Genomic DNA, 13,265 nt, shown 5'->3' with positions numbered 1-13,265 from the left:
AATTTGAAATATATAATATTAAAAATAAGATATATAATTTTTCTTGTTTTTTATTATTGTTGATTTTTTTTTAAATCATACGACCTGTAAAAATAACTTTTAATGCTTTAACTTTATCGGTATTAATAAATGTGAAAATTTTAAGTTAAGTTAATAGTTTAAATTTTTGCTTAGAATCCAATGAAAGATTACAAGTGCATTTAAAAGAAAGAATGCACGCGTTAGAAGAAAAAAATGCACTTACTCAGGAACTCGAAAAAACAAGAAAAGTGGCGGAAGATCTACAAAATGAAAAGGCTGACATTGTTAAAGAATTGGGTAAAGCACGTCTGGAAATCGATAATGTTAAAAGACAGATGCTCCAACAAGAAATTGCATTTAATATTCAGCAAACAGATGCATTAACGAGAAGTTTGTCGCCAAATACCGTAGATCCAGGCTCCTTTTCGAGAAGTGCAAGTCACAGCAGTTTCGACACACACTCATTGCCTAGAAGAGGAGGTAAACGATCTATCGAAGACGATTCATCGAAGGTATTGTACTGTTGTACAAGATATAAAAAACATTAATTAGGTGTAAAGATAAACATTTATAACGTGAATTTTGATATTCTAGAATTATGTTGCACGGACTTTAGCGGAGCAAGAATGGGAAAAGTTGCAACAAGCGCATGTGCTTGCCAATGTCCAACAAGCATTTGATGTTTCGAGTGACGCGGAAGGTGATGGAGATAACGAAAGTATCTTCAGTTGTGCAGCGGACGTAATCAGCCCCACTGGACATACAGACGCCCAAACATTAGCATTGATGTTACAAGAACAATTAGATGCTATTAATAAGGAAATTAGATTAATTCAAGTAATTAATATTATACGACTCATATGCATAGATTTATTTTATATGAAGTCGGAATATATATTAATCTAAAAATGAATGTAATGAGGTATCGCAGACTCAACATATCATTTTTATACTTTTTGTATAATTTAATTTATTTTTTTTTATCTTGAAGGATTGATAATTTTTTAAGTTATATGCAATTGAAAGTGGAGAATTTTCTTAGGAAGAAAAGCAGAGTACGGAAGCACGTGCGGAGGAACTGGAATCTCGCGTTGGCAGCCTCGAACATATGAATCTATTAGCGAGGGGACGAAGTCTCGAGCGAGCATCGCCGCCGCTGAGTGGCCGATCCACACCAAAATCGCATCATAGTCCAAATAGGGATTATTTACATAAGTACCACACCGTTAGTAATCACGTAAATGCAATAATTGTTATTTATGTTAATTTGATTGCGTAAGTATGAGCAAAATCATCATATTGCTTACAATATATTCCTATATTTTCTTCTTCATGCAGGCACCTGCGTCAATGTCTCCGGCGCATTTACATCAATATGCTGCTTCCTTAGCTAGTCCCGGCCAACTATCAGAATCTCTTCCTGCTAGCCAGGTTAGCTAGTATTTCGATTTAATTATTATTATTAGATAAGAGAGAGGATAGGAGGTTGGTATAGTCAAATAAAAGGTGGAAAGGATCTAGCCGAATAAAGAGGGTTGAAATCCCACAACGGATTTGATTGAAATTTGGCGCACTTTCTTGTCACTAAAGAAAACTTAGTTTCCCAAATTTTGATACTCTCCCTGTCATCCATATTCTTCAAAATGATGTTTTTCAATAAATAATTTTTTTGAGTGTTTTATAGATTGACTTAGATCTGATTGACTTGGATGGAAACTGTGGATAGAAGTCTGTCCTGACTTTTACTCATAGTTTATATATGTTAGTTTATTTTGTCTCTGAGGAAGGCTCAAAAGTGAGCCGAATCATATAAGCGCGTTTAGTAAAATAAAGAAATTTTACGCTTTATAGGTGTATTATTTGCGCGACGTCTTCTGCGCCTGACTTCTAGTGCCCTTATTTTTTTCAATTTCTTTTGACTTAATTTTAGCTTATTTTAGCTATTTTTGAGGTTAAATTGCATTATATTTTCGACCAGAGGCATGATTTCTTAGCCCTCGTAAGTAATCCTACTTTCCACAAGAACTAAGATCCTCATCAAACATTATTAACTAATTCTAATCTAATATCACATATTTGTTCTTTCAAGTCCTTAAAATGCGATTTTTTAAATCCAAGACCGGATTGATTTGTCAATCCTTATGCAATTGGATAATCTTCATTATTACTCAAGTAGAAAATATATCATAAAGAACTTTCATAACTTCAAAAACAGCATTTAGCAAGTTTCTATAAGACAGATGTCTTTTCCAGTGCATGATATTGGTTTGGGAAATAACAAGCATAACAGTATTTACAATTCAAATCAAATTCAGCTCTTAACACAATTTTTATTTGCGATCCGTCTCATTTCCAAATGATTTTTTCAATTAAAAAAATTATTCAACCCCAATATAAAACTCATTATTACATGTAGAGTGTATCATATAAAAAGAATAGTAATTCCGGTTTATACGCTGCACCTAACAAAAGCTTAATTTATTAAGTATTATTTACTATTTTTAAAATAAATGAACTATATCAGTAGAAACTTTGTACTGTTTACTACTATGAAAAAAATTTTAGAAATCTGAAATATTTATTTTTTATATTAAAAAAAGAACTTTTTGAAACCATTGCATTTTTGTCATATATTCCATAGAGATGAAATATATGACTACTCACAGAGGGAGGGGGGAGGGAGAGGTATGTACGGCTTATTAAAAATTTACAAATAATGTTTATTAATAAGACGTAAAATGACACAGTAACTTATAAAATATGTTTACACAGTTTTATTAAGAAATAAGAATGATAATATATGTATTTGAAGTAATAAATACAATACAATTTTCATATATTTCATATATTTTACATATATTACAAGTGATATATATTTTGCTATTACACATGATATATATCTCATGTAATACGTTTACTCTGTATGCTTTGGGTATACAGAGATTAACTCTTGCTCGTTAAAAATGTTGTATATCCCAAACAGATATACAAGACAACAAATTAAAAAAAGAATACAAGAGAAAAGCTTGCTTGTGTTGCTGTGTATATATATTTTGCTATACAACATATAACACTTATGTATCATGAAATAACCACTAATTGTAAGACTTTTATACGCCCAACAGTAATCATTTTATGTAAATTATAATTTATGGCACTACATTAGTCTACTTACAGTGACAAATTGATTCAACTCATAATACCAATTTCATTAATATTATATTAACAGTAAAAAACTGAAATCATAACACAAGTATAACATAAAGGCATGTAACAGAGTTGCGAGAAAATTACTTCCTTTTTTAACTTCTGCGGTGTATCCGCCGGAGTTATCCTAATTTGTTTTCATAAAAAAAAAAACATTTTTTTATAATTCAATCTATATATATGAAAACAAATGTCCTGAACGATCGACTCATTTATACCCAATTCAAACCTATAAGAAACATGAATTTCGAAGAATATCCCTTTCCCAAATTACGCAAGCGAAAAAGAAATATAATATTGTATCACAATATTTTTTATTGTTACACTGGGGTAATTGAGATAAAATTGAGTGTTTTTGGAAATTAGTACTTTTTTTTTTATGGTTGAATACCCTCCAGAAAATACCTGAATAAGGAAAATTTATCGGGCGCAGCCACGAAATATCATTGCAAATAAGAAATAGCAAAAAAGAAGAAAAAAGTGGTTTTTTAAAGATATTTAAGAGATATTTTATCTATTCTCATAGATAAAAAATTCTGAAATAAATCAAAAACATAGCTTCTCTAAAAATACAATTTTAATTAAAATATTAAGTGTAGTAAAAAGAAATCCATTATTTTTGCATGAAATTGAATGGAAAAATAATGGATTTCTTTTTACTACACCTAATATAGGAGTAGCAAGTCTTATGAGAATCAAAATATTAAAATTTAAAATTTTGTTTTTGCTCGTAAAATTAGAAATTCCCGCTAAAATGTTAAACAAAAATTCAGTGTTATATCTGAATAATATCTGTCATCGCCTAAAATTTCAAATTAATCCATTAAACATTCGCAAAGAAAAAAATTAGGTAATTATTTAGAATTTTAGAACGGACAGCTCCGATTTTTAAAAATTGAAATTAGGTTCATTCAACGCGTTTTTGTTCGAAAAAATTTGTAAGAAAGGTTGATCCTGCGTACCGAGATATTAAGCATTAAAGTTGATAATTATTGAGGTTATAAACTCTGTCACAGAGACAAAATGATGAATGAGGTCTATAATTTTACTGTACCACATAGATTTCGATTTTCCAAGCGAAGTGATTCTCCTCTTCCTCCTACACATGAGTTTCGATTTTGCAACAGTACAATTATAGAAGAAGTCGTGCGCTCTTTTGCAGGGAGTGGAGAAGGGCTGAGAGTCACTTCGCGTAGAAAGTCGAAACCCATGTTGCCTCTGACAGATTTCCTAATCTTAATTGTCGTTAACTTTAATGATTAATATCTCGGTTCGCGGAGCCGATTTAATGTCTTTTCTTATAAATTCTTTCGAGTGTGAGCGAATAAGCCTAATTTTATCAAAATCGGAGGTACAGTCCGTATTCTAAATAATTACCAAAAATTATTTACTAAGAAACACCATTTCGGGTTATGGACGACTGGATGGAAATCGAGCATTTAAAATTTAAGAAACCAAATTTTCTTTAGTGACAAAAAAGTGCGTTAACCATTAAATCCGTTGTGGAAGGAATTTCAATCCTTCTTATTTGGTTAGATTCCTTTATTTTTTTTCAAAGACAATATAAATAAAAGGATATATTATTATTTACTATATTTGATATATATAAATTAATCTATAATACAAAACTTACGAAGAATTCCAACTAATATTAAATATTCATAGAAAGTGAAATTCATATTATCAATGTGCCGAAACAATAAAAGAATCGTCACAGAATGTACAAATGTATCCATGAAATGTTCAGAATATTTCACGAAAATGGCGAGCGAGCAAGCAGTATACATTTCTGCTGACAGAGGGCCGCGGCGAAAAGCATTTACTAAAGTCAGTAGATTATAAAGTATCGTGTAAATTCCTCTCTTTTGAAGCAAGATGCGGTCATTTTCAAACTTACGTATATAAACATACTTTGGGAAAAAGTGATAAAATATGTAAATAAATTTTTTAATTGTAAATAATTTATTTATGAACCAAAAGAAATACTGTACGAATGCTTAATTTTTGTATTTTTTAGTCTAATACAAATTTATTTGTTATTAAAGTGCATAAAAATTTATGCACAGTTTAGAGGCGCAGAAATATGTAGGCGTAGAAATATGTATGTATACGAGTTTCGCGATGATACTTTCTAATGATACTCTTGATCACCTTTTCTAAAATCCTCTTCCAAAGTTCCAAGCGAGCGAGCTATTCACAAAATGCACAAACGTATGTACATAATATTGCAAAACATTGTGTGAATTGTGCGCATAGAACAGTTCCGCCATATTGACGCAATCAAATTAGAAAAGCCATTGCACTTGTACTTTATAATAGTACTATAGCCTTTATAATCTACTTTATAATCTAATGACTTTAACATTTACTCGTACACAAGAATCATCTAGGAGAGAATATAAGGAGCAGCACTTTGCCTGTGAAGTAAGTCCCAAAATTGGACTCCAAGGTGGAAACACATTAAATGTTTTCCAAAAAATTCGATTTAAAACTGATTCACGGACAACCTGATCTGGAATTTTTGAAAAAGCTAAAATTTTACGGAATATTCATGGAACATTTTCGGAATACGCAACGACATATACGAATGTAATTTTTAATCGACATTTAAATGATTCTTTTACATTCCATAAATATTCGAAATATTTGGGGTATTCTTGGAATGTTTTTTTGAAATTTTAGGAACATTTTATGAATATTTCAAGAATATTTAACGTTTGCTAGAATATAAGTTTTTTGTCATTGAAGACAGATATACCTAAACTCGTGCGAGTACCTCGCATTTTATCATAATTCCTTTATTTCTGAGAAAGCAATCTACTATTTTGTGGTCTAGATTTTCTCAGAACACTTATTGCTCTACAGATTGCATCTGAAATACATTACAAACATTTACAAAATTAATATACAAAACAAAATTAATATATAAAGATCTTATTTTTTATGAAATTTAACGTTACATTTAAAAGGAAAATTGTGTTCATTTATTTTTTCTTTAAAATGAATTTGCAAATTTTGCTTCTATATAATTTAACCATACAAAACTATTGTTTTCTTTTACTGCAAACAATCTTTTTAATATGCTTTTTAATATGCTTTACATATAATAAAGTTACATTTTGAAATAATTTGTATTAACAGAAATATCACTTTTAATTTTTAATTTTTTTTTTTATAAAAGAATTTTTCTTTATATAGAAAAAATTTTCAAACTTGTTCTTAAAAATTCAATGTTGCATAAAAAAATACAAATGTTAGAAAAAAATGAAAAACTTTCATTCTTTTAGCACATAGATAATAACTTGATAGATAGTAGATCGCATTGTACAACGTTATAATGATATTATAAAATATTCATTATTTTATTTTATATGACGTATGACATATAAAAGAATATCTTCTTAGTATACTACTCGGTCAATATTAAAAATCTATGTTTTTCTTAATGAAAATGTATCTATCATTTATTCACATCTGATTTATAAACAACTGGAAAGAAAAATTTTGTAAAATAATCTTTAGAAATTGAATAAGTAATGAAACACTATTCTTAATTTTAGTTAGTACTTAATTTCATGGAATTTCAACTTGAAACTTACTTGCAAAAATATGTTTAAGCGCATAAAATTGAAAAATTGCAATAAATAATGTCCTTTCCCAAATTGATCAAAAATCTATTATTAAAACATTTCGAAATACTATTTTCTAAATCCCTTAGAATGAAATCTTATTTTAAAAGACTGAAAAATGAACCTTTGAATAAAAGTGAAAATAGTTTTATCCTGGAAAAAAGAGTTGAAAATTTTTACTCCTTTGGAATGAGATTTTACTCGTTTAGAATAAGATTCACTTTGGAAGGAATGAAATCTCACCCCGAGTAAAATTTTATTCCAAAAGAATAAAAATTTTCACTCTTTTTACAAGGTGAAAAATATTTTCACTTTTATTCAAAAACTAGCTCAATTTTCATTCTAAGAAATTTAGAAAGTATGTACGAATTACATACAAAAAGAATAGTTCCCATCTGTAACAGTTGCAGTTGTCGGGAGAGGAACTGCATTCGGTTAGTGAAAGAGATAATGGTGGTGCAGGAAGCGGTGGAAGCGATGCGGCATCTCCTTTAACAGCCAGGTCCCTGAGATTGGAACGAGTCGTTCAAGCATTGGCCCATAGTCAGGAAGAACTTAGAAGGTATGTTTTTCATTTTGTTAAGAAGAAAATTTTGATTTCAAAATTCAATTTGTCTTATATCCTTTAGGATGAGTAAATTATTATATCTTTTTATAACGTAAATTATTATTATCGATACTTCGGTATTCGTACATCACGTAAAAGAAAGCGTAATTGTACACAATAAGGCCTTTTTCGAATTTCAACATAATTGAGCTGCAATGTTGATAACAGTTTTTATTATGACTCTGATAGTAATAAATAATCGAGTGACGTTAAAAAGTATATAACTTACCTATTATTTTTATTATTTATTTCCAATCAATAAAATATCAATATAATAAGATCTATCCCCCCCCCCCTCTCAAGAGGCGCGCGATTCCACGCGAAGCGAACTCCCCATCTCTCCTTTAGTCTACAGATATTTACGACTTTATTCGCGAATTCTATATTACATCCCCTTACTTACAAAGTTGGATGCTTATAAGCAGGAGGGGAAGTTGGACTTTGTTTCGCGTAAAAAGTCGGATGCTTCTAGATGTTCTGATTCCCATTCGAGTGCCACTGAAGTATCATTTTATTCTTATTGTTTATCGAATGCTAAACAAAGATAACACCCGCAGAGCATCCGAGTGGGCATCTGGGCTGCGTTCCATTTCATGTATCATTTATCCTTGTTTAATATTCAATTAATAACAAGGATAAATAATGCAGCATGCGCATCATGCATGAAACGGAACGCAGCTCTGAATACGTTCTAGGAGAGAAGATGGGGTGGATTTCGCGCGTTTCGTATGGAAAGTCGAAAGCTCCTAGGCAAAGAGAAAGGTGAGATAGAATCGCTTCGTGCAGAAATTCATGCGCCAAGAGGGAGATGAAATAAATCTCGCTTTGCATAGAAAATCAAACGCACGTAATATATCACTATAGAAACTATATTAGAAATAAATGATTTAAAAAATAGATAGATTATATATTTTTCGACTTCCCTTAATTAATTATTGCTATTTGAGTCACAACAAAGATTGTTATCAACATTGCAGCCAAAAAATGTTTAATTTGGAAAAGGCTTTATTGTCCGTAATCAAAGAAAGAAATGAAGTATCAAATTTACAACCATTTTATAACTGTAGAAACAAAAATTATTGTACAAAAAATATATGATTTAATGTGGGGAAACCTTAATCCTTTCATCGTAATTATATTGTATATATAGAGATGAGACTAGCAACCAAAATAATATTAATTATCATCTCTTAAGTCAGTACTTTTCATTGTTTATGCTATCAGACGTACTGGACAGAGTGGATTTCCGAGTGGTGGTTTCCCCACGCACAGGTTAATTAATGATATTAGTACTGCATGTAAATCGTATTATATGCCGCTGTGCACGTCACATTTGAATGGCTCTTGTGGGCATGAGATGAATAATTTTCAAGTCAGCTCAGAATAGGTTGCTAATTCATTCATCATTCAAACAATTGCATCATTTTTAAAGATGTCAAAATGTAGTATGCAAAGTATCACTTATATGCCCACAGTATCGATTCTCGAGCACAGTGGTATGGAAACGCTCAATAGATACCCCTAAATCTCAAAAGTTTCAATAGATACCTATAAATCTCAAAAGCAATTGATTTTGTTATCACATCTATCAAATTTTTGAGCCAAATTCATGATAGACATTTGATCTTATATAAGCAGATTAAAAAACTTACGGAAAACCGAGAAAATTGGATTCAATACATAAAACGCACTGATCCATTTCACGTGTAAGGTTGTCTTGCATGAACAGATTATAAAGATAATGATGAAAAAGATGAAAATTTTTTTACATCGTAAATAATACTGAATAATAATTATTATGGCGCAAAATTTACCGCACTTTAAAATAAGGACATTTTAAAATTTCGAGCTTATTTATGAAATATTTTGATTTATATTGCAGCTGCGGTTTGTGTACTGCAGAATGTGATTTTATTGTACTTTCAGTAATTTTTGTCTCAATCTTTGTAATCTTATTTTTATACGATGAAATTTTATTTTATATAGAAAAATCAGTCACTAGTGTTCATGCGCAAATACCCCACGGCACATCATAGAAATCCTTTCACATAAGTTTATTTGTTAATGTTATTTTCCATTTATTTAGATTTATTTATGTTAATCTTGTAAATTGTACTTTAATATTGTTAATTACTTTTTTAAATTATTAGTTGAATATGTCATTTAAAAAATTGGACATTTTTATATATACATATATATATCATCATATGTAATCATATCACAATTCACTTGAATCTGTGATATGATTACGCATGATGATTTTCTTTTTTTAAGAGTGAATAATCAAGAAACAAGAAAAAAAAGTTCTTTTTTGTAAGTCATGGTATGAAAACTTAGAAATAATTTATGATTCTAAGTAACACACGATTATCACGATAAGATCAAATCAAGATACCATCATCTTGACTGAAATTCAACGAAAATTTTTAAGTGTCAGTGACAATAGTGTCACCTCGCCCTTATTGTAATAATCATATGTTACTTAGGACAGGATGTCCCAAATTTATCTGTGCTTATAATAAGAAATTATTTGGTCAATTAAAAATTGGGTTAAACTTCAAATGGGCTATGTTCTCGTAAAAAAAAAACATAATTGTTTATTTCTTATACATTTTTGTCTCCCGATGTGACAATACAAAATGGTGCTCATTCATATTTTGGTTGTTATATAAAACATGCTAAAACATGCTAAAAGAAGTTTTTAGCGACCTTTGAAATTATGTGTTACAAAAAAAATTTTTAAACAATAAATGAAGCCTCAGTGATCGAGTTGGTTAAGACATTTGTTCCGGAAAGTCGAAAAGGAATTCACCTTGGCTGAGGTAATTTTTCGCAATAAGTTTTTTATAGTTTTTCTAATTTAACTTAGGGGGAAAGATTAGTAGCGGCACGATTATTATGATAACTGTGGCCCCTCAAAATAAAAGTAATTTTCGAAAGAATTTTAGCGAAGAAAACGAGAAAAATAGTAAAAAAATTCTCTAACCAATAGACAAAATAACTAACAATTATAAATCAAAAAATCGTCGCTTTGCGCAGAAAGTCGTGCGCTCCGTAGCAGAAGAAAGGTGGAGTGGGAGTCGCTTTCGTTCGTAATTGCATACGATTACTTTCATAATTATATTAGGCAAAATTTTCTTATTTTTCATATGTATTATTAGGTAAATTTTATTATCTTTCATATGCATAAGAACATAATATAATAATATTGATGAGGTGCCTTTTTTTAGAAAGGATACATTTTTTAGAAAGGATACAATATTCTATAAAATATTAATTGCTCTTATTTTAATTACAATTACAATTATATTACAATTAATTAACAATTAAATAGTTGTAATCTATTCACAATACTTTTCGCAATTATTTCATTTAATTTTTTTCATCAATTAATAATTACAAAATATAATTACTAATTCAATTAAGAATTACATTGTAATTTGTAATTGTTAATTGAATTACTATAATTAGTTTTGCATTCTGGGTGGAAGTCGCTTCAGGTGAAAAGCTGTGCATCTCGTAGCAGGGAGGGAAGTGAGATAAGAAGTCTTGCCAAAGTCACTGTCCTGAACCTCCAGTTTTAGTCGATAATCATTGTTTATTAAAAAGATTATTATCAAATGATCATAAAATTGAATTATGATTATCAAATTAAATATTAATTATAGAATTTGTTTAATATTCCGCGTTTTAGATTGATTGTGTTGAAAGTCCGAAAATTCGACGTTCAATCTTATCTGGGTAAATGTTCATTCTTAGTCAATCCTAAATGATCTCCGACTGACTTTAACTCTCAAGTAAGTCAAGGTCATTGATCTTTTCCGTCGCTCGTTATTCATTAAAAAGATATGAACAAAACAATTTTTATGAATAGCACACAATTTTTAAACATAAGATACATATTTCAGCAGTATTTTCCCTTAATAGGAGGAGATGGGGATAGACTTCACTCCACGTGTAAAAAGGTCAGTGACTTTGAGAGTCAAGATTGAGGTCTATCTAGATCAGTTGGAAGTCATTTGAGACTAATAAAGGTAAACATTTACCTTTTCTGAAATAAAATTCATTTATAATGTATGTATATTGTATTATTCGAAATATCTAATTTTGACCATGATTGATCTTCGTATTTGATATTAATCAAAAAAAAACGTTTTCTCCAAAAAATGTTCTTACGTAATGAACATATACTTACAATATTTCAGAATACTTAAAACTGATAAACAGATCACCCAAAGTTTAAATGACGCACCTTTCTAAATAAATAAAAATTTGAACTCAACAATGAAGCAAGTAAACACTCAACTTTCCCATCTGCCAAGTAGCGAACGATTTTCCATGCTAAGGGAGAGCCATCCCACTTTCCTCGCCCTGCCAAGGGACACACGACTTCTATAATTATAAAAGAATAATATGGTTCAGTTGAAATAAAATTAAATGATATAATAGAAGGACTATATGCACAAATAGGATTTTTTAATGTTCAAATTAACAATACAATTTACAAACGTTTCGATACTGATCGAGTTATTATCAATGTAAGTCGCAAGTTTTAAATTATATGAAAACGTTAACAAACTAAAATAATCTTTTAAGAAAATATAATACCTTTATAAAAAGTTCGAGAGACGATTTGTTATAAGACATGTGAAAAGACATCTTGCTATTTGTACATTGAGAAAAATATCCAAGCTTTTTCCAATATCGAGTTATCCTTTCAAAAAATAACAAATGCTATTTTCGATTATTTTGATCGGACAAAAAGTCCAATCACATTTGATCAGAAATAAATTCATCGGAATGTCTGATGAGAAATATCCGTTCGTTCGAATCTTCTATTCGAATAGACTATTCGATCATATTATGTCTGATCAAGTACCTGCACGCATATATTTTTGATTGGATAACATCAATCGATCAAATTATCCGAAGAGTCGGATTTTTCTGATTATTTTTTATCGGATTTCACGGATTATGCAGCGATTTTACAACGAAATGTCGGAGAGAGTGGGGGATATACAAAATTAAATTGAAATAGATGCAAGAGTTAAGAATATAATCAGTCTTTATTCATTAGAAGTCAACCTTTACTTATTAGTTTTTAGGCTTAAAGTATTTAATATATTACAAAAATTATCATAAACAATCTGAATTTTTTAACAGAAAATAAATTTTTGCTGTCTGTATTTACCCAAAATTTATGGAGTATTAACGGACAAGTGCTCAAGTAAATATGAACAGGTCAAGGTAATTACAAAACATATTTACTTATTGCTACCAATATTGTCTTTTTTTTTAATTGTCGAATAAAGTGGCTCGTGATATTGAAAAGTTTGCTTCTGCCTGTCGGAATGACAGTTTCTTTTATGAGCTTGATGGCTTTAATGAGCTGTCATACAGTGTATTTGTTTTTTTTCTTGATATGATTTCGAGGCATCTGAAATTAAATATTTTAATATGTAGACTTTTCATTATAAATAAAACAGGATTAAAACCGGACGTCTATTAATATCCCCAATAATTTGGAATTACCCTTACATAACCTAAGCAAAATGGCTGAAGTAATCTTAAAGTAATTAGAATTTATACATACAGTATTAATCTTAAATAGATAATAACTTCTCAAGACAAAAGTAAATAATAATATCATTTAAAGAAAAACATAGAAAATAAAACAGCAAAATATTAGAAGAAAGTGGCCAATATATTATTTCGCGAATTACTTTAGAAATAGCGCGTAACATTCTATTGTGAGTGTTTGCCGATAATTGCTCGCGCTCATGTTAGTTCATGTGACACGA

The 13,265-nt window shown here is 29.6% G+C and overlaps 1 protein-coding gene across 1 annotated transcript in view; it reads left to right on the top strand.

Annotated features, from left to right (window-relative positions):
* The window catches only part of LOC108688930 (liprin-alpha-1-like), a gene marked incomplete at its 5' end in the record, with an annotated part of 172,494 nt that extends 163,643 nt beyond the window's left edge, over positions 1-8,851 (top strand). Inside the window, 6 exons of the mRNA XM_018195478.1 lie at positions 175-533; positions 616-858; positions 1,064-1,246; positions 1,360-1,452; positions 7,262-7,419; positions 8,689-8,851. Coding sequence (XP_018050967.1) covers positions 175-533; positions 616-858; positions 1,064-1,246; positions 1,360-1,452; positions 7,262-7,419; positions 8,689-8,851 — 1,199 coding nt within the window. The remainder of the gene's footprint in view (positions 1-174; positions 534-615; positions 859-1,063; positions 1,247-1,359; positions 1,453-7,261; positions 7,420-8,688) is intronic.
* Positions 8,852-13,265: the final 4,414 nt, after the last annotated feature.

This window comes from Atta colombica, unplaced genomic scaffold (genome assembly GCF_001594045.1).
Source record: "Atta colombica isolate Treedump-2 unplaced genomic scaffold, Acol1.0 scaffold249, whole genome shotgun sequence".
In the NCBI taxonomy this organism is placed as follows: Eukaryota; Metazoa; Arthropoda; class Insecta; order Hymenoptera; family Formicidae; genus Atta; species Atta colombica.
The sequence above is the reverse complement of the archived record's forward strand: the minus strand, read 5'-3'. Positions and strand labels throughout refer to the sequence as shown.